Here is a 22108-nt window from a genome sequence, read left to right on the forward strand (position 1 = left end):
ACTATGGACCACATTTAAACACTATGGACCACATGTAAACCCTATCGACCACATGTAAACCCTATCGACCATATATAAACACTATCGACCACATTTAAACATGTAAACCCTATCGACCACAATTAAACACTATCGACCACAATTAAACACTATCGACCACATTCATGCCCGCTGCATCACACTCATGCAGGCGTAGAGCCCCAAACGTGTACCACAGCCTCATGGTCTTCATGGAGAACACGGCCGCCTCTTCCAAGGGTGGTCGTTGCTGTGCCATCACCACCCGTCTGTCCTGTCCTGTCCTGCTGCTGTGCTGCTGTGCCGCCCGGACTGCTCCTACGGCACATACCCCTCCCAGTCCACCAGAAACTGGAACCCCCTACCCCGCCTGCGTACAATCAACAGTTCCCGGACAGAATAGGCCGGGTGGTCATCGATGAGCCGGGGGGGTGGAGGGGGTTTGGCCGGAGGATTGAGAAAGCTGGTAGAAACAGGCTTTAGAAGTGAAACGTGGAAGACTGGATGGACGTTGAGCGCAGGGGGTAGCTTGAGCTTGATAGCACAGAGATTAATGATGCCCGAAATCACATACGGACCAACGGACCAGTACTTATTACACGGTGTCAGCTTATTACACTCAGTCCGAAGGGGCAGGTCCCGAGAGGAGAGCAAGACGCTCTGCCCCACCTGGTAGTCGGGTGCAGGAGTGCGGTGACAGTCCGCCAGCTGCCGGTTCCAGTGCCTCCCTCGCCTCGCGCCACACCCGGCGGATGCGTCGGAGATGTTCCTCGACTGACGGGACTGCCACCTCTGTCTCCTGCACCGGGAAGAGTGGGGGCTGGAAGCCCATAGTCACATGGAAGGGAGAAATACCTGTGGCGGAGCAGACCAGAGAGTTCCTTGCGTATTCGATCCACGGCAGATGAGTGGACCAGGAGACAGGGTGTTCGATGGCGACGCAACGTAATGCCGACCCGAGGTCCTGGTTAGCTCGCTCCGTCTGGCCGTCAGTCTGTGGGTGGTAGCTGGAGGAGAGGCTGGCCGACGCCCCTAACGCCTGACAAAACGCCTTCCAAACTCATGAGGAGAACTGTGGTCCCCGGTCCAACACAATGTCCTGGGGGATACCGTGGAGCCGGAACATGTGCAGGACAAGCAGGTTCGCCGTCTCCAGAGCTGAGGGGAGTTTTGAAAAACCGATCGACAATAGTCAGTACGACCATCTCTAATACGGTCGGTTAGTCCCCTCAAAAAAACGCTCTGTAAAGCCGTCTCATCCCACCCACTCTCCGCCCAAGAATACGGAAACTTAATGCGAACTGAGCAACAGAGTCCGAGCCCTGACGCAGGGAGAGAAGTCGGCTGCTGGTTTCCTTTCCCCGAACCGGCATAGGACAGCGCGAGAGAGGGTCTATTAATAGAGCTCGCTACCACCCAGTCGGCAGCCTAGTCTGACAACAGACTCATCATAAAAGCAGTCTTAGTCCTGTCACTGGCGTAAGACAACGGCTGCTGTTCAAAAACTAGGGTGCACTGGTGTAAAAATTGCCTACAACGGCCTAACTCTCCCGCATACCTGACCGGAGTAGGAATAAACGGTTCATGGGGCTGGCTGGGCGAGGAAACGGGCGCCGCAGCAGGGAAGTCCAACGCGGAGGAGACTGCCGGTCCATGGAGCGAGACGGGAGTGGCTAGGGAGGAGACCTGGGAACCAATCTGCTCCATACGGGCTCCCAGCTCTGACATGCCGGCGGAGAAACCTCGAAGAACCTCGGAAAACTGCTGTAACGCGGCGTCGTGTTGACCGATCCTCGTGCCCTGCGAGGTGAGCGTGTGCCGAACCTTCTCTGACTCCGCGGGGTCCATGTTGGCCAGATTATTCTGTTACGGTTAGCGGAAATGTTAGTTTGGACCCTGGATGCAGAGACAGGGACAGTACGGACAATCCACGGTTTATTGTCAAAAAGGGGAACTCAAAATATATCCAGCGGGCAAGGCGAAGACAGGAGCGAGTAGGCGTAGCTGGCGGAGGCACCGGAGAATGCTGCGGTCCGGTAGTAATCCGCTGGCGAGGAACTAGCTACTGGCGAAAAGATCACACGACGTTTAGGAATAACAAAATCTGGTCAGGGTATCGGAGGTCAATGTACACTCGTCAGCCAAAATACCGAATGAGACGGAATAATCTGGCGCCGACGAGAAGTCCCCGCCAGGTTTAAGAAAGAGTGTGTGATTTGTTGATGAGGTCCAGGTGTGCCACGTTGCGGTGCCCAGCTCCGCTCGCCACGCCCTGCACCTGTCTAAGAACCAATGCCTGTGGAGCAAATCATAGAACAACCGTGACACTAGTGCCGCTGTTAAGGATTTGCTTTATTGAAAAACATCCAGGGCACTGAGATGACACTCAAAAGCTCATTAGCCAATGGGGGTACTCTCTCAAAAAACACAAGTAAGAAAGTAAGTCACGGAAGAGGTTTGTGTCATAACTGCAGACAAATAGTCGGCGCAATGACGACAGCTAGGGCAAAAATCGGATCACTGACAAACAAGCAGAGAGAACTGTGAAGTTCTAAGATTAATGATATTAATTAATTTGATATTCAAGAGGTTTTCTTTGATTATTTTGACACAAAAAAGATCCAACCGAATCTCACCGAATCTTCTAAATTTCAAAAGTGTGACGTCTGTTTTATATTATTTGTTTTAAGTTTCACATTTCTAACTAAATCCTTTCAGGATATCTTCAATGCGCATATGGACCTGCTTAACTCGGCAGTATGCTCCAAAGAGTGGATCCTGGGTCTCCATATGACCCAGCTCATCCTGCTGATCGTGGGCAAGTGGCTCCTCCCCATAGGGGGCGGAGTCACCAGGGACGAGCTGTCTCAGCTTCTCCTCATATTCGTTGGATCTGCGGCAGACATCCTAGAATTCACCAGTGAGACACCATCACTTGGGTAAGCACTCATATCCCTCCCACGCACACATGTGACGCACACACAGACACACACACAAAGATGTCTCAATCACCCAATTCATTATAACTCTCTGAGTCACATGTCTGACCACACAGACACTATAATGCTGAATCTTACCTTTCACTTTTTTGTCCTTCTATTCCAGATCCAACGACAGCTTTCAGCTGATCTACTTTAAACTGGCGGTCTGGACCTGGAGCATGTTGCAATTCCCACTACATCTATCTGGTCAGTGTGTGTGTGTTTGTACTTCAGCGAAGTTCTAAATTGATTGTTTAAATTGTCCCAGATCGGGAGAGGCAAATCACCAAAACATCATAATTGCTAGAGTTATTGGTGTACACGGAGCATATGTCTACAATTAAACACATAAACAAAGAATATAAACGTGTGCACATCTTGGGACAACCTCACAAATCCGATCTGGGGAATTAAATAAAGACTGGACCCAGCCCTTTCTGTGTGTTGCTTCCTCTAGCGACCGGGGTCGACACAAAGCAGGAAGGACGACTGTAAAGTCTGCATTCACTTTTCTTTGTTGTGTCATATTTAATTGTGAACATGTGCTTCTTCTGCACCATTAACTCTACCGAAGCAATGATGATGTTTGGGTAAATAGCCTCTCCCGTTCTGGGACGATTTAAACTATCAGTTTTTACTTGGCAAAGTCAAACTGTTTAGTGGATATTAAGTGCCTTTATATTCACTGAATTGTCCATTTGTATTAAAGGGGTAGTTCGGAATTTTGGACATAGGGCCTGATTCCCAAGTGAGCATTGGTATTCTATATCACTGGAGACAGTTTTCAACACATTTCATTCATTCCTTCTAGTTGCAGAGTTCGCTCGTGCTAGGCTAGCGCACGGCAACGGGCAATGCTAGCCTGCTATTAAAAACAGTCTTACCCACTCCACAGTACACCCGAGGTAAATCGATTATAACGCCAGACTATAGATTTAAATGTCTGTGTTGATAGAATAATATTAGAAATAAAACTAACCTTGCATCGCATGAATCATCGAGGGACTACTTTCTCAGCAGAAGCGGGATTTTACTATGCGCTGGTTAGGTTTGTAACCGAATCACGACAGAAGAACGTAAACAGAGAAGCGTGGGACAGAAGCGCAATTGAACGACTAGGCAACATGGTGGTTCAGTGTGCTTTTAGAAATTGTAGAAATAAACGCTACTAATGGGCACCACACAAAGTTTCCGCCAATTTCCAGTGCGAGATCCAGAAAGGACTCAACTGTGGCTTGTTGCTGCTGGCTTGGACATCAAAACACCGGCTCGTACATGTACGGTTCGTTGGATACAACAAATTCCTCATAATCGTCTTCAAAAGCAGATGCATCGCTAACTCCTCCAAACGTGTCCATATCTTGTTAATTGAATACGCTAATAGAATTCCTTCGTTCACTGTACGCGTTTGTAGCAATGACAGCGGCAGGTAAAAAAAAAACTAGAGCCGGTAACCTAGGTATCAGTCCGCCGCTGCCGTAGCCTACTACCAGGAATATAACACTGCTGCTGAGACCCAGCAATTCCCTCAAAATGCAATGCAATGCAAGGTTGGTTTTATTTCTAACATTATTCTATAAACAGACATTTAAATTTATAGTCTGTCGTTATAATTGATTTACCTCGGGTGTACTGTGGAGTGGGTAACACTGTTTTTAATAGCAGGCTAGCATTGCCCGTTGACGTGCGCTAGCCTAGCACGAGCGAACTCTGCAACTAGAAGGACTGAATGAAATGTGTTAAACTGTCTCCAGTGATATAGAATACCAATGCTCACTTGGGAATCAGGCCCTATGTCCAAAATTCCGAACTACCCCTTTAATATTCGTACTCCCTGAACCTGGCTAAGCTTGTTTATTTTTCTTGGTAAGGGGACAGATATGTAAGGGGGGCTTTGAGTAGTTTAGAAGCTTGTATTATTAAGTGAGTTTGTTTTTGTAAACGATTTAGGGCGTATTCACACCTGCCTTGTTTGGTTCGAACCAAACCCAAAAAATCGCTGGTGCAGACCTTTTGGGCTGGTGTGAATACAAACAATCAAACTCTGGTGCCGACCAAACAGCCGGTCCGAGACCTAGCCGGAGAGGTGGTCTCGGTTCGCTTCCAAACGAACCCTGGTGCGGTGTTATGTTGGGTGTCCAGTAATAACCAACACGAACGCGTTACTTTCCAGACAACTCTTTATCTCCGTTCTTGTATCAACATACACTACATTCTTCTTCTCCTCCTCTCGCCTCTATCCGTCTGCATTACTACGCCACCTAGAGGCTGTACAATTCAACTGGCATAACTGTATGAGTAACTCAATGCAGTAGTGAACACAACATGCGGTTCGCTTGAGATGTGAATGCGACCGCGCTCGGTCCGACCCAGTTCTAAAAATAATATGCCTTTTTGGACGCAACAGACTCCCTTGCTGCTTGTTTATTTGTTTATATTGTTTGATTAGCGCGGTAAATTGAATGATCAACATGTAGCGACTACATTATGGGTTCGTGTTCCCCTCTTACTGGGAGTGATCGAGTGGGAGGGAACTGACTATGAGTCACGGGGTCTAGGGGGACGTTTTAGGTGGTTGCACGAGTTGTTCTAACCATGCACTGTGAGTGATTGTTCTGCTCTGTTTTTTGGATTAAAACGGTTATAATTACGTTGAGGACGTCCCTTCGGCCTGAGGAACCGGGCGCAGACCTTCCAACGCCTCATTCACTCGGTGCTCCAGGACCTGCCCTTCCTCTTCGTCTACTTGGATGACATCCTCGTCGCGAGCACCACAGAAGAGGAGCACCTGTCCCACCTCTTGACCCTCTTCATGCGGCTCAGCCAACATGGGCTGATTGTCAATCCGGCAAAGTTCGGACGGGACACCATTGACTTTCTCGGCCTTCAGGTCTCCGCGGAGGGTGTGATTCCCCTTCCCTCGAAGGTGGAAGCTGTTGCAGCCTTTCCACGCCCCTGCACAGTCAGCGAGCTCAAGGGGTTCATCGGGATGGTGACTTTCTACTATCGCTTCCTCCACCACATAGCTCACATCCTGCAGCCGCTGTACGAGGCCCAGAAGGGCAAGGCTCTGAAGCAACCGGTCGACTTGACGGCGGAACGTGTCAAGGCCTTCCAGGACACCAAGGCGGCCCTGGCCCGCGCGGCCATGTTGGCCCACCCCTCACCCTCTGCGCCCACTGCTCTCACCACGGACGCATCAGACTTTGCCGTTGGGGCAGTGTACGAGCAGTGGGTTGGGGATGCCTGGCAGCCACTCGCGATCTTCAGCCGCCAGCTGTCTCCCAGAGAGCGCAAGTACAGCACCTTCAACAGAGAGCTCCTCGGGCTGTGGCTCGCGGTCAAACACTTACCAGTTTTTTACTGGAAGGCTGTGAGTTTACACACGCCATGTCCAAGACAGCGGAGCTGTGGTCCGACCGCCAGCAGCGCCAACTCTCCTACATCTCCGAGTTCACCACAGACATCCAGCACGTGGCTGGGAAGTCCAACGTGGTCGCGGATTGTCTCTCCAGGGCGTTGGTCGGTGCGGTCCAGCTGAACTTTGACTACTCCTGCATGGCTGTGGATCAGGCCGCCGACCCCTCCATCCAAGCTCTAAAGTCGTCGAACACAGGGCTGCGCCTGGAGGAGGTGCTCTTCAGTGATACAGGGGCCAAGCTCCTGTGCGACGTTTCCACGGGTCAGCCAAGGCCTGTAGTCCCCGCCAACTGGAGACGCCCCGTCTTCGAGGCGGTACACAGCTTGTCTCACCCAGTTTGGAAACCGTCCTCATGGCTGGTGTCAGAGAAGTTCGTCTTGCACGGGCTCAAGAGGGATGTGAGGGCCTGGGTCGACACTTGCAATGCCTGTCAACGCGCCAAGGTGCATCGCCATGTCAAGGCCCCCCTGGAACAGTTCTCGGTGCCCGAGCGGAGGTTTGACCATGTCAACGTGGACCTGGTGGGACCCCTTCCCCCGCACGGCTTCACCTACCTCTTTACCATGGTGGACAGGACGACGCGCTGGCCGGAGGCAGTCCCGCTCTCCTCAACGACAGCCCCCAACTTGGCCCGGGCGTTCATCGCGGTGTGGGTCTCCCGCTACGGCACTCCTGCTGACCTCTCCTTTGACTGTGGCCCGCAGTTTACTTCGGAGCTGTGAGCAATGGTGGCGGAGAATCTGAGGGTCAAGCTCCACCACACTACCTTGTTGAGCGCTTTCATCGCTCCGTGAAGGCCGCCCTTCGAGCCAGCCTCACGGACAGCAACTTGCTCAACAAACTGCCGTGGGTCATGCTGGGGCTCAGGACAGCGCCCAAGGAGGACCTCCGGTCATCGTCGGCCGAGCTGGTGTTCAGACAGCCGCTGCGGGTCCCTGGTGACTTCATCCCCAAGTCGACAGAGCCCTGGTCCGCCTCCGCTCAGCGCACCTCCTTGCTGGACGGCGCCAAGACCTTCGCCCCGGTCCCGACCACGCGGCATGGCGTCCCTGCTTCGTGGGTGCCCCCGGAGCTGCAGCCAGCAGGTTATGCTTTCATCCGCCACGACGGCCACTGAATTCCGCTACGACCTCCCTATGATGGACCCTTCCGTGTCATCGAGGCAGGAGCCAAGAGCTTCATGGTTGACGTGGGGGGTAAGCCTGAGTGTGTGTCTGTTGATCGCTTTAAACCTGCTCACTTGGACCTTGAACTGCCCCCAGACTTGGCTCTGCCACCGTTCAGGGGCCGCCCCCCCCCCGTCCTGCCCCCACTGCCACGCCGTGGCCGTCCCCCCCTCCAACCCCTACAAGCCGCCACAGCTTGCGGCCCTCCGGTCGTCGCTGCCCCCAGCCCCGCCCAACAAGAGGATGTGAAGGACGATGTCACGCCTTCTCCCGCACCTCCAGACTTTGCCTACAGTCGTAGGGGCCGGGCCATACGCCCTCCTCGACCTGGGGATTTTGAATATTGAGGTGAACACTGGGGGGGCTGGTGTAGTGACTACATTATGGGTTTGTGTTCCCCTCTTACTGGGAGTGATCGAGTGGGAGGGAACTGACTGAGTATGGGGTCTAGGGGGACGTTTTAGGTGGTTGCACAAGTAGCCATGCACTGTGAGTGATTGATCTGCTCTGTTTTTTGGATTAAAACTGTTATAATTACGTTGCCTACGTCCTCCTTTTCCTCCGGCAGTACAAACGTCATGTTATCAGACCGGCATGACATTATCAGACTCGTTAAAAATGAGTTGTGGCTCAACATGAAGCGAAGAGGCGACGAAATGTCTTTTGGATATTTGGGCAGACGCCAAGATATAAAGTATGTTGGAGAACGCTTTTAAAAATTCCGATGCATTTTTAATACATTCAGTACAAGGATGGGGGAGAAGGCGTTCGAGCAGTCTGCGGATAACATCATAAAATCGACGTTGTGCCAAATGCCTCTGATACTCCAAAAGTACTGCAAATAACTGTATGAAACCAATCAGTATAAGCACAACGAGGGCAGCACGCTGAATCTCCATAATCTCCATATTTTGTTCCCCTTTCTTTTTTATGCGTTACCCCGTGTTACCCCGCCCCCCGACCGTCTTGTCAAATGATTGAACGATCCATGCACACACGTGCGTTGTTGACAAATTCTGGGACTGTTGCGAAAAATTGCAATGTGAAAAGGAACCGCACCAAACCAAAAAATAAACATTGCGTTTTGGTCCGGACCAAAGAGATCGAACTAAGGACTTTCCTTATGTGAATACGCCCTGACGCCCAGACCCTTTGGCAGGGTCACTGTTGTGACAGTGACCCTAACAATGCAGCATACTTTAACGGATACAGCTCTCCACAAATATCCTGAATGTGCCAAATATAATAACCTGTTATATATTTGCCGAACTGTTTTTGTCTTTTTTCTAATGACAGCTTCAACTTCAGTGGTAAACAGTGAATGGAAAGATGGTTGAACCGTTACTGTTGGGGTCCCCGGCAGGGTCACTATTGTGACAGTGACCCTGCCGGGGACCCCAACAGTACCACTGAGGTTGAAGCTGTCATTAGAAAAAATACAAAAACAGTTAGGCAAATATATAACAGGACACATTCAGGATATTTGTGGAGAGCTGTATCCGTTAAAGTATGCTGCATTGTTAGCCTTGCGATCAGCCACCCTCGTCGGGGGATTAACTCCAACAAATCCGAAATCCTCATCATTGGTCCTGACACCCTCACTCACTCCACTCAGAACTTCCCCCTTAACATTGACGGCTCCACCATCACCCCCTCCACCAAAATCCGTAACCTTGGAGTTATCCTGGACCCCACTCTCTCCTTCCTCCCCCATGTTAACCATATAACCAAAACTGCCCTTTTCCACCTCCGAAACATCGCCCGCCTCCGCCCCAACCTGTCAACTACCGCTGCTGCGACACTCATCCACGCTTTCATTTCATCCAGGCTTGACTACTGCAATGGTCTTCTCTACGGCACCACCAACAAAGTCCTCAAAAAACTTCATTATGTCCAGAACTCAGCTGCACGCCTCCTCACTGGTACCCGCTCCAGAGAACACATCACACCTGTCCTCCGTGAACTCCATTGGCTTCCAATTAAACACCGAATCAACTTCAAAATCGTACTCATCACCTACAAGGCCCTCAACAGCCTAGCCCCCCCCTACCTTGCCGACCTCCTCCATCACCACGCCCCCTCCCGATTCCTCAGGTCCATCTCTGCCAACCTGCTACAAGTTCCACGGACTGAGCGACGGACTTGGGGTGATCGGGCCTTCTCAGTTGCTGCCCCCACCCTTTGGAATTCACTCCCCTCCCACATCAAAGTCTCTCCAACCCTCTCTTCTTTTTAATCTGCCCTCAAAACATACCTTTTCACACTAGCCTTCCCCACCTAACTCCCACCTTATTCTTCATGTTTAACCTCTGTTTTTCTTTTATTCCTAGTCTGTTTTACATAGTTTTGATAGGGCAATATGTAAAGTGTCTTAGAGTACCATATTAAGCGCTATATGAATTTTATTTATTATTATTAATATTATTAATCAAAGACTGATACCGAGCCTCCCTTCTGTGTGTGGTTTCCCCATAGTGGTCAACAACAAGCCGGAAGACGAGGGTGACCGAAGCATCTCGCTACTGACCAGACACAGCAAAGACCTGTGGACTATTGTTCAGGCCCTGTTCATCCACGACGGGCCTTTCCTAGCGGTCAGGCTCATTGTCCTCATACATTTCAAAGTCATCAACCAGATGCTGGTCTTCTTTGCCATTAAGAACCTGCTGATGCTCGCCCTGAACGTGTACAGGCTGGTGGTCATCTGCCAGGACTCCAGGTCAGATAATGGTATATGAAGACACACATACATCATCACACACACGCGTACAAACAAACAAAATCACAATCACACACATGCTAACTCACTCACCCACACACAACACACACACACACACACTCACTATCTCGCTCACTAACACATAGACACACAAATACACACCAGGGATGGAAATTAACTTTTTTGCCCACCAGCCACTGTGGCAGGTAGATTTAAAAATCTACCAGCCACTCATCTTTTTTACCAGCCACTTTTTTTTACGCTATATATATTTTTTATATATGCGTACATTTTAAACAATATAATAGTAACAATAGATACGAAAAGTGTTTTCATATGCATCTTTTTTTCCATCAGAAGTGATTTTTACTGTAAGTGGGTTCTACCAAGGAACTGAGTTGAAAACGTTACACTCGCATATGATAAACAATACACAGGTATCTGCCATGTTAAGTCATGTTTATTTCCATGGTGTTACTGTGACAAGTTTGGGGATATTTCATCTATACAAAGTATTTTCAATAAAAAACAAATTGACATATTAACAATAAAACAACATGTATGGCTACACCATGATAAGTCAATTTGTTTTTTTTACATTTACATGTGACTGCATACAAATGTGTCCACAGACATGGTAACTAACATATGATAGTAAGCATTATTGGCCCTTAACACTAATATTCAGAAAAAACACTGCCTCAAAAGGCTATTGGCTTAAAGGGGTAGTTCGGAATTTTGGACATAGGGCCTGATTCCCAAGTGAGCATTGGTATTCTATATCACTGGAGACAGTTTTCAACACATTTCATACAGTCCTTCTAGTTGCAGAGTTCGCTCGTGCTAGGCTAGCGCAAGTCAACGGGCAATGCTAGCCTGCTATTAAAAACAGTCTTACCCACTCCACAGTACACCCGAGGTAAATCAATTATAACGACAGACTATAAATCTAAATGTCTGTTTATAGAATAATGTTAGAAATAAAACCAACCTTGCATTGCATTGCATTTTGAGGGAATTGCGGGGTCTATAGTCTGGCGTTATAATTGATTTACCTCGGGTGTACTGTGGAGTGGGTAAGACTGTTTTTAATAGCAGGCTAGCATTGCCCGTTGACTTGCGCTAGCCTAGCACGAGCGAACTCTGCAACTAGAAGGACTGTATGAAATGTGTTGAAAACTGTCTCCAGTGATATAGAATACCAATGCTCACTTGGGAATCAGGCCCTATGTCCAAAATTCCGAACTACCCCTTTAAGCAATACCAAATGGATATGTTCAACAAAAAAACAAGGAATTGAAAGCTACTTACAATAGGCCTAGGCTACATTCATTTCCCCTGATGGCAGCAATGTTCCACTTTCAGCTGGAATTCCCCAATACATCAAAACCACGTGTCTTTATTTATTCACACAGTTCAGCAGCGGCGTTCATTCAGAATCAGAGCCCACATAAAAAATGCATTTAGGGCGACTATAACTACCCAGCCGAAAAATAGATGCGCTATAAATGGTTTTGTATAGGCCTTATGGCAGTCAGGGCTTATAATTAATTAAGCAATACAAGTAGAGGCATATACTTCAACTTTATACCCTGAACTTTTAAACGTTGCAAACGTGCAAAAACATAATTATATATTTATGTGGCATTCAGTCCAATGCTGAAAATGTATCTGTGGCATTCAGTAGGCCAATGCTGTGGTAGAGTGTGTAAAGTATGAACAAGTGTTTCTTTCTGTTCAATAGTCTAGATAGAACTTTATCAATCCCCTGTAGGAGAAATTTGTCAATGTTTGTCCCTATAAAACAATAATGGTAAAAAAAATAAGGAATCTCCCACTTACGGCTTCCATGAAAGAGAACCAAACTAATTCACACAATAGCGTTCATGCAAATCTAGCATTAAAGGTTAATTTAAGGAAGTTCTCTCCAGTCACGCTGAAAGCATTTCGCTAGTAGTTGCGCTTTACTTTGCAGTGTCGGAGAATTCTGAGAATTCTGAATGCTGGCTAAATTCTCTGAATTCTGAAATTCTTGTGATGAATAATCTACATTTGTACAGTTGCTGCCATCAGGGGAAATGAATGTAGCCTAGGCCTATGGTAAGTAGCTTTCAATTCCTTGTTTTTTTGTTGAACATATCTATTTGTGATGACAATAGAAACTGAATATTTCTTCATGTGGAGAACCTCTCTAGATTCCCCCACAACCATACAGATTATTTCCTGTAGAAACCTATGGTGGGAACCGATACGCCCTCTCAACCACAAAATGTTTGAGTCACTTCTATGGAAGTAAATCTGTCCCATCGGATTTTGCAAAAAAAAGCCATTGAACTCTAAGCACTGATTTTTTATGTATTGAAATAACGTATTGGATTTGAATTGAACTCCTATTCAGCTTTACTTTTCAATGTTAAAAATTCAAAATCAAAGATTCAACGTCAAAAACGTTAACGTGGGGACGTTGATTACGTTGAAATTCAAATCCAGATACGTTATTTCAATGCATAAATATTCAGTGCTTAGAATTCAATGGCTTTTTATTTTCAAAATCCGATGGCACAGATTTACTTCCATACACTTCTCCTTCGTCATGCTTATCTGATCATACCTCTCTCGTTGGTTACGCAAATCATTGCATTCGAGTATTCTCTGCGAACCGACTCGGATCTCGGATCTGACGCCACGCCCACACTTCAAGCGTTTTATTATGGTGCGTTTTAATATCCATCCGTCTCGGAGGTCCGAGGACGTTGCCTAGCGACACGCACAAACACGCCCCTTTTCCTCGGACGGCGAACTCGCCATCTCGGTTGAACTTAGTGATGTCCGAGCAAAATTCCGAGACAGAATTCAAGATGGCTGCGCCCATTGTGATTTGAAGTATGAACTGTTTTCATTGTGCTTGGACCACTTTGGTGGTTTAAATGGCAATTTCAATCACTCGTAATACCTTAATGCGTCCGTATCTCTGCCTATGGCCTATAGCCTACTTATTTTGGAGCGCCTTGTCCTCTGCCAATGCTACCGCGACAACAGCTTTCCGGGTGGCGTGCATGTTTTCCTCCAACGACCAAGCGAAATAATAAAACGCTTGAAGTGTTGGCGTGGCGTCAGATCCGAAATCCAAGTCGTTTCGCAGAGAACCGTACTCCGTACTCAACCGTACTCAAACGCAGCATTATTTCGCTCGGTCACTGGAATGTGGTGCAATGTCGTGGTGCAGTGTGCAGGCAAATCTGGAGGGGAAAAGCAAAATTTAAATCAGGTTTCAATGTTTCACGAAACATATTTTACCAATGTGGTTTAGAGAATATTACCATGATAAGCAAAATATTGGAGTTTATTTAATTGTCCTCATACTGTATGTGGACGCCATGCACGAAAGGGTTAAAAAAAAGCTGAAAAACACTGCCTAAATGCTATTACCGTATTGGTCCGAACATAAGACAGCCTTTTTTCCCCTCGAAATAGGTCCGAAAAAGTCGGGTCGTCTTATATTCGGTGTTTAGTATTCAGAGCGCAGTTTCTCTTCTTCGCCTCTCCCTTTAAATGTCAATACACATTCGCGGCCACAGGTTGCGCCAGAAATTGGTTCCGGGAAGAAGTAGTCCAGCGTCCTTAACAACCAGACCGTTACCGGTGTTTAAAGAAAGTGGCTCAAAACTGGGTCAGGTCAATCAACAACAGCGGAGGAGCTATGATGCCAATTTTAAAATAATGGTCGTCAATAAGGCAGAGTCAAGTAACAACTGCCAAGCTGCCAAGAAGTTCGGGGTCACGGAGTGTAACGTAAGAAGATGGCGAGCACCAAAACAACGTCTCAAAGATGCCAACAGTCAGCGCAAATCCTACCGTGGTCCTCAAAGTGGTCGTTTCAGTGAGGTTGACCGGAGAGTTTTTGAATACGTCAGAGAAAACGCGCTTTGGTAGGAGCAGGTGGAAGCGGAGCAGCTGGGGAGCGATGACAGCGAGAGCGAACACAGCGGGGCAGAGGACGTGTTTGAGAGATAGAGAGACATCGGAGGAGATCTTTGGCGAATTTTAGTGAAGTTTAGTTAAATATGTTATTTAAAAATGTTCACAATGTTGCTTGATATAAATTTTGAATCTTACTGTACATATTTTGCCTTGAAAGTGCCGTGGCCTTTACTGTCATAATTATTATTGTCATTAATATGACAAGTGCTTAATTCACTGTGTTTTTTATATTGTTATTTTAAAATAAAAAGTTCTTTGTTCTGCAAATCTGGTCTGCAAATCTTTTTTTCTAAATGTTGAGAAACGGGGGGACGTCTTATAATCAGGGTCGTCTTATATTCGGACCAATACGGTATTCAAACGACCTCATGACGTAAACATGAGGCCTATGCATGTTACTTGCATGAATATTTTAATGATCAACTTGTTGGTCTATCCATACATTAGTTTATAATGTAGGCCTACACGAACAGAGAGCGGCAACTTTCCTAAAAGCGCGCAGTATAGAGTGGCGAAGTCACGCCCCTTCCGGTAGGGCTCATGGGACCTATGAGATCGAAAAATGTGAATGGGTGTCAATGGAGAGAAAATAATTATTTTCTGGTCCCGGTCTTTATATGCCCTGGATTACACATATGTTGTTTGTGGATTTAAAGGATAATTTTTCATGCAAAGAGTTCGACCGTTTATTGTGCAATTGTTCAGATAAAGGCTGTAGAGAAAACACAACGAGAAAGACTACACGGCTCGTATGTGACGTCACGCTCCCTGCGACTGGCGTGGAGAAGACCGACAATCTTCCCATCGGCATAACTGAAACTCTGCACGTGCCCCGATTTATAATGGTTTTCACCTCTTTCGATGCTTTTATCCTCCCCTTGGAAAAAGCGGTGAAGTGGGGCAGAGAGATCGCCATCTCTGTGCCGAGTTCCAAGGGCGGGTGTGGTGACGAATATCATATGCGTCGAGAGCAGCGAAGAGCTGTAGTTCAGAAAGCGGCCTCACATAAAACCTAAAATTATCAAACTTCTTCACGAACATTTTTAGTTTTCTTTGCATGAAAAATTATCATTTAAATCCACAAACAACATATGCGTAATCCAGGGCATATAAAGACTGGGACCAGAAAATAATTATTTTCTCTCCATTGACACCCATTCATATTTTTCGATCTCATAGGTCCCATGAGCCCTACCGGAAGGGGCGTGACTTCGCCACTCTATTATGGACTCAGACGGAAATACGTTCTCCCGCTTTCTGCTTAAACGTTTAGACCAGCCCACATTTAGGGAAAATGTAAGCCCCTCCTCGATCTGCGAACTGCAGTCAGGGCCTTCAATTGCCGTGGCAGTGTTTTAGCTACAGGCAATATGTGCACTATGTTAGAACATGGTTGGAACATTGGAGAAATAAGTTAAAGGGTTGATAAATGCATTCAATGAGGTTCATGTTTAAATAAGTTAAAGGGTTAATAAATGCATTCAATGAGGTTCATGTTTAAAAACAGAGGTAAAAGGCTAAAGTTTGTTTTGAGAATAATGTCTGGCTGATGAAGTTATTGGCTGGCTAGCCGGCTCAGCCAAAACCTAAATGGCTGCTGCAGCCGCCAAATTTTTCATGGCTACAAATGGCTGAAATTTTTCGTGTGTATGTCTCTATGTGATAGGGCTTTGACTTTTGCCCAAAAATCGTATTCGAAGTTTGTTTGTTTATTAATATTTATATTCGAATATATTCGAATATTTATTAAAGGTCCCATGACATGAAAATCTCACTTTATGAGGTTTTCTAACATAAATATGAGTTCCCCTAGCCTGCCTATGGTCCCCCAATGGCTAAAACTTGCGTTTGGTGTAAAACGAGCACTAGCTGTTCTGCTCGCCTTTGAAAAAACAGAGGCTCAAGTGCGCTTGTTTGGAATGTCTGTATTCATGACGTCATCAGGGATCTCAGCTCCTCCCCTTACTCTGCCTGGCCCGCCCAGAGACGTTGGCCCGCCAATGAGACTCGACCGTGCGAGCGCCGTGTGTGTGTGTGTGTGTGTGTGTGTGTGTGTGTGTGTGTGTGTGTGTGTGTGTGTGTGTGTGTGTGTGTGTGTGTGTGTGTGTGTGTGTGTGTGTGTGTGTGTGTGTGTGTGTGTGACTACACACACTTTCGACTTGTCGACTTCAGGTTGATGTGAAAGTGGAAGAACCAGAGACGTCGCAGAACCCGACAAAGTCGTTTGTGATTCAAATATCGTCTGGACAGCGCACACAGCTTTTGGCCGTGATAATATGTATTAAATGATATAGATTTCTATGTATTATATGAAATTATTTAGATATAGAGCTCCAGGACTGTAACGCAAGTGTTGTACACTTCCTTATTATTTGGATAACCGTTCTGCTTTTGGCATTATGGCGCATAACACGTCGGACTCTCGTCTCTGGTATTTCTACAACGAGACTCGTATTGGGGGTTATCTCAGCCATGGTTGAGAAGGAATTGGGGGAAAGGGACTTTGGCTTTGACTGGCTGAAGTACATGAACTGCGTCATGCCGCCGGTTGCCGCGAGGCACCATCGCCCGGCAGCGGGCAGCCGGCAGCAGGCAGCGCGCGGTTCAGTCGACTTCAGGTTGATGTGAAAGTGGAAGAACCAGAGACGTCGCAGAACCCGACAAAGTCGTTTGTGATTCATTATATCGTCTGGAGGCGCACACAGCTTTTGGCCGTGATAATATGTATTAAATGATATAGATTTCTATGTATTATATGATATTATTTAGATATAGAGCTCCAGGACTGTAACGCAAGTGTTGTACACTTCCTTGTTATTTGGATAACCGTTCTGTCGGACTCTCGTCTCTGGTATTTCTACAACGAGACTCGTATTGGGGGTTATCTATCTCAGCCAAGGTTGAGAATTAATTGGGGGGAAGGAACTTTGGCCTTGACTCCCTCAAGAACATGAACCACGACATGGAGGAGAAAGGGATTGTTGGCGGCTAATGTCTCCAGCTTGAGACCCGCTGAGGGACCACCGCCGGAGGCGGAGGTGCCTAAGCGCTGCCCGGCAACGATCCCTTTCTCCTCCTTGTCGCGGTTCAGTCTACTTCACATTGATGAGGACGTTGAAGAACCAGGAACGTCGGAGAACCCAACGCGGTCGTTTGAGATTCATAATATCGGCTCACACAGCTTTTGGCCGTTATAATATATATTATATGATATAGATATCTATGTAGGCTATATGATAATATTTAGATATAGAGCTCCAGGACTCCCGTGTGTTCTAGAATATTTACAGAACACGGCTAAAGGCTGTGTGCGCCTCGCCATTGCGATACATCCACTGTAAACAGAGCGCATGGTACCGTGGCTGCAAGCTGCTCAGGGCCACACCCCCACCCTCCTCCTTGACCCGCCTCGCTCCTCCTCATTTGCATTATAGCTACAGACACCAAAACAGCGCATTTGGGGGAAGCTCAATGTGCGACTGGCTCGGAGTGGCTGTAACTCTGCACCACGGCTGAATTTCGGGAACGTCTTTGAATACTGTGTTAGTTGCCCACTAATACCTATATTAAAGAATACATAAAATAGCATGTCATGGGACCTTTAATAATATTTTGACCATTAAATGCCTTCAGTAAGACCTGGATTGGGCTTTGCGAGGTTTGTTTACCGGTGTTGCTATGGTTACCGGTCTTACGTGATCCAACGGTTTATTAGGTTTCTAATAAATCGCTGTCTAATCAATACTTCATTCACATTCGGAGTCAAAGCCCTACTATGTGATAGAATTATTACTTGATGCCAAAAATTCTAGCTGGCTCAGCCAAAGTTTATCAGATGGCGGCTTATTTTGGCTTATACAATTATTGGCTGGCAGCGGCTGAATTTCCAAATGGCGCAAATGGCGGCGCCTGGCGGCGGCTTCGGGGTCTACTCTCGTGCATTTGTCATTTGATAAAACGGTGGGAGGGCTATACTGGCAGAGAAATCCATCTCGTTAACTGGTGAGCCAATAGGAACGTCTCTAGTCCGTTTCTCATTTGAAAAACAGCGGGAGGGAAATAGTGTCAGGATTCTCGTATGGACTGTTGTTTTTGTCTCCCCCTACCTGTAGGAGTGTGATAATTCTGGACTTTGTTTATGTTTGTAGCCATGTGTTGGTCATGTGCCCGGAGTAACACCCATGTCCTTATTTGGGCACTTCCTGCCTTTTTTTGTTTCCCTCCACTTTCTCTGTTCACCTGTCTCTCATTTGGTATTGATTGGTGGAGTATTTAAACACGGCCCTTTCTGTTCACTTTGTCAGATCGTCACGGTATGTACTGTTTGCTACCTGACTGCCACGTGAGTGCGACTAGCGTGAAGCTCTTTAAAGAGAAACTATAGTTTACTGTTTTTCCCGGTTTTGGACCCTGCCTGTTTTGGACTAAGTCTTCTGCCTATCGGTTTTGGATCTCTTGCCTGTACCTGTCCATCTGTATCTGTCTGCCTGCCTGCCTGTAGACGAACCCTGCCTGTACCTGGAATCTGATTTGCCCGCTGGACTGTTTGGGAATAAATCCTTTTTGATCTGCAATAGATTCCCGTCCTGAGTTGTGACAGTACGATTTGACCAAGATGGAATCAGCAGATCTGAATCAGGTGAAGACTGTGCTGGAGAGGCAAGGAGGGCTTCTCGGTCGACATCAAGCCCAGTTTGAGACAGTTGAAAGGTCTCTGGAGGCCATCACAACCAACCTCACAGACTTGGCTGCCCAGCTGCAGACGATCCAACTGGCCCTGGTGCGGCCACCTCAGCCTCAACTGCCAACACCGCCCAACTCAACCGGCCCATCTGGTTACCCGTTCCGAGAGCCCCGAATCCCAGCTCCTGCACTTTATGCCGGGGAACAGGGAAAACTGCAGGTCGTTCCTTTCGCAATGTTTGCTGGTGTTCCAGCTGTAGCCCGCCACCTTTCCGTCGGATCAGTCCCGGGTTGCTTATGTCATAACCCTCTTGATGGGCCGTGTAAGAGAGTGGGGAACTGCGGTTTGGGACTCCAACTCCCCAGTCTGTCTCAGCTATCAGGCGTTCGTAGGTGAGATGAAGAAGGTCATTGATCGTTCGGTGCATGGGAGAGAGGCCGCCCGAGTGATGTTGCAGATCTGCCAAGGCAAGAGGTCTGCTTCTGACTATGCAATAGACTTCCGCACCCTTGCCACCACCAGTGGCTGGAATCCAGATGCCCAGTATGATGCCTTTCTCTATGGACTCTCTGAGGCCATCAAGGATGAGATCGCCACCCGTGAACTACCTTCCACCTTTGATGACCTTGTTGAGCTTGCCATCCGAGTGGACAAACGCCTGAAGCAGCGCGCCGGGGAGCGAGAGTTCCGCCCTCCTCCGAGGTCAGCCTCCTCGGAGGTCCCTCTCCCGTCCCAGCCAGTGCCAGCTTACCCCAGCATACCAGAGCCCATGCGAGTGGACCGTACCCATCTGTCCCCAGCCGAGTGACGGAGAAGAAGGGACACCAATTCTTGCATGTATTGTGGTAAACCGGGTCATTACTCCCCCCAATGCCCAGCAAAAGGCAACGCTCACCCGTAGGAGGGGGATTACTGGTGAGCGTCACTCCTCTTCATCCCTCTTCTACCGTCCGAACCCTTGTCCCTGCCACGCTCATTACAGTTGCTCATTCCCACCTCGTGTCTGCACTTATTGACTCGGGAGCTGATGGCAATTTCCTGGACATCTCTCTGGCCTCTGAGCTACACCTCGTCCCTGCCCAGCTGATGACACCCCTGGAGGCAAGAGCACTAACCGGAGCAAGGTTCTCCCAGATAACCCATGTCACGCCCCCGGTGAGTCTACTCATTTCTGGCAATCATCAAGAGAACCTAGTGTTCCATATGTTAGACTCACCGACTGCTCCCATCATCCTCGTGCGGACCTGGCTGGTAAAGCACAATCCACATGTTGATTGGGCTAATAACACCATCCTAGGCTGGAGCACATTCTGTCTGAATAACTGTCTTAAGAATGCTCTGGCCCCCCGGCCTGCAGTCTCACCAGCCACAGATGATTCCATGGATCTGTCTGATGTACCCCCTGAATACCTGGATCTCAAGGCCGTGTTCAGTAAAGCCCATGCAACCTCCCTGCCACCACACAGACCCTATGACCTGGCCATCGATCTTCTACCTAGTACGTCACCTCCTAGGGGTTGTCTCTATTACTTGTCTCCTCCCGAATCCACAGCTATGAACAAATACATCGGTGAATCACTAGCTGTCTGTATCATCCGCCCCTCTTCCTCGCCTGCTGGTGCCGGGTTTTTCTTCGTTGGGAAGAAGGACAGCACCCTGCGTCCTTGTATTGACTATAGGGGCCTAAACATCATCACGGTGAAGAACCGCTACCCTCTGCCGTTGATGTCTTCAGCTTTTGAGCTGTTGCAGGGGGCCAAGATTTTCAGCAAGTTGGATCTCCGCAGTGCTTACCATCTGGTCCGAGTAAGGGAGTGGGATGAATGGAAGACTGCATTCAATACTCCTTCAGGTCACTATGAGTATTAAGTCATGCCATTTGGTCTCACCAACTGCCCAGCTGTGTTCCAGGGTCTGATTAATGATGTCCTGAGGGATATGCTTAAGAAGTTTGTTTTTGTTTACATAGATGACATTTACATTTTTTCTCTGTTGGTTTCCCAGCACTCCCAACATGTCCGTAGTGTCCTGCAGCACCTTTTTGAGAACCAACTGTTCGTAGCAGAGAAATGTGAATTTCACAAAGAGACTGTTTCCTTCCTGGGGTATGTCATCACAGCAGGAGGGGTCCAGATGGATGGTCCGAAAGTAAAAGCAGTCACCGACAGGGAGCATCCAACGTCTAGGCGGGAGCTACAAAGATTCCTGGGATTTGCTAACTTCTACCGGCGGTTTATCCGCAACTATGGTTCAGTGGCTGCTCCCCTAACCGCTCTAACGTCCTCCAGGGTGAAATTCTCTTGGAAACCTGCTGCCGAAGCAGCGTTCAACGACCTGAAGAGTCGTTTCACATCGGCCCCGATCTTGAACCAACCCGACCCTGACCATCAGTTTATCGTTGAGGTGGATGCCTCAGATGTTGGGGTGGGGGCTATTCTTTCTCAGAAGTCTGGGGCAAATCAGAAGATCCACCCCTGTGCATTCTACTCCCACAAACTCACTCCCACTGAGCACAATTATGACATTGGGGACAGAGAGCTATTGGCAGTAAAATTGGCCCTAGAGGAGTGGCGTCATTGGCTGGAGGGAGCTAAGGAGACATTTTTTGTTTGGACGGATCATAAGAATCTGGAGTATCTCCGTTCGGCTAAACGTTTAAACCCCAGGCAATCTCGTTGGTCTCTGTTTTTCTCCCGTTTTGACTTTTGTCTGTCCTACTGACCAGGGTCCAAGAATGGTAAACCGGATGCCCTGTCTCGTCAGTTCCCAGATTCGGATCCTGCTCCTGCATCTAGCACCGTCCTGTCTCCACAGTGCCTCATAGGAGCTGCTAGATGGGATATTGAGACCATTGTCCGCACAGCCCTGCCTGGTGAGTCCGGCCCCAGTGCTTGCCCTCCTAACTGTCTTTTTGTACCACAATCCGACCGCCCCTAGGTCCTGCAATGGGGTCACTCATCCAAGCTGGCCTGCCACCCGGGTGTCAGACGTACCACTGCGTTAATCAAGCAACGCTTCTGGTGGCCTGCTATGGAGGGGAGTGTGCGTGAGTTTGTGGAAGCCTGTTCTGTATGTGCCCGGAATAAACCATCAAACCAACCACCTGCCGGCTTTCTGCAACCCCTACCAGTACCCAGG

General features: G+C 48.0%; 2 protein-coding genes across 2 annotated transcripts in view; both read left to right on the forward strand.

Annotated features, from left to right (window-relative positions):
• Positions 1–22108, forward strand: part of LOC132472981 (transmembrane protein 26-like) — a 277070-nt gene that overhangs the window by 65164 nt on the left and 189798 nt on the right. The window lies entirely within an intron of this gene.
• On the forward strand, positions 2690–10754 carry LOC132472982 (transmembrane protein 26-like). The gene is made up of 3 exons (XM_060072886.1): positions 2690–2957; positions 3124–3206; positions 10062–10754. Exons 1-3 carry the CDS (start codon positions 2755–2757, stop codon positions 10322–10324), a joined length of 549 nt encoding a protein of 182 aa, XP_059928869.1. The 5' UTR covers positions 2690–2754; the 3' UTR covers positions 10325–10754.

This window comes from Gadus macrocephalus, chromosome 15 (assembly GCF_031168955.1).
Source record: "Gadus macrocephalus chromosome 15, ASM3116895v1".
Lineage (NCBI taxonomy): Eukaryota > Metazoa > Chordata > Actinopteri > Gadiformes > Gadidae > Gadus > Gadus macrocephalus.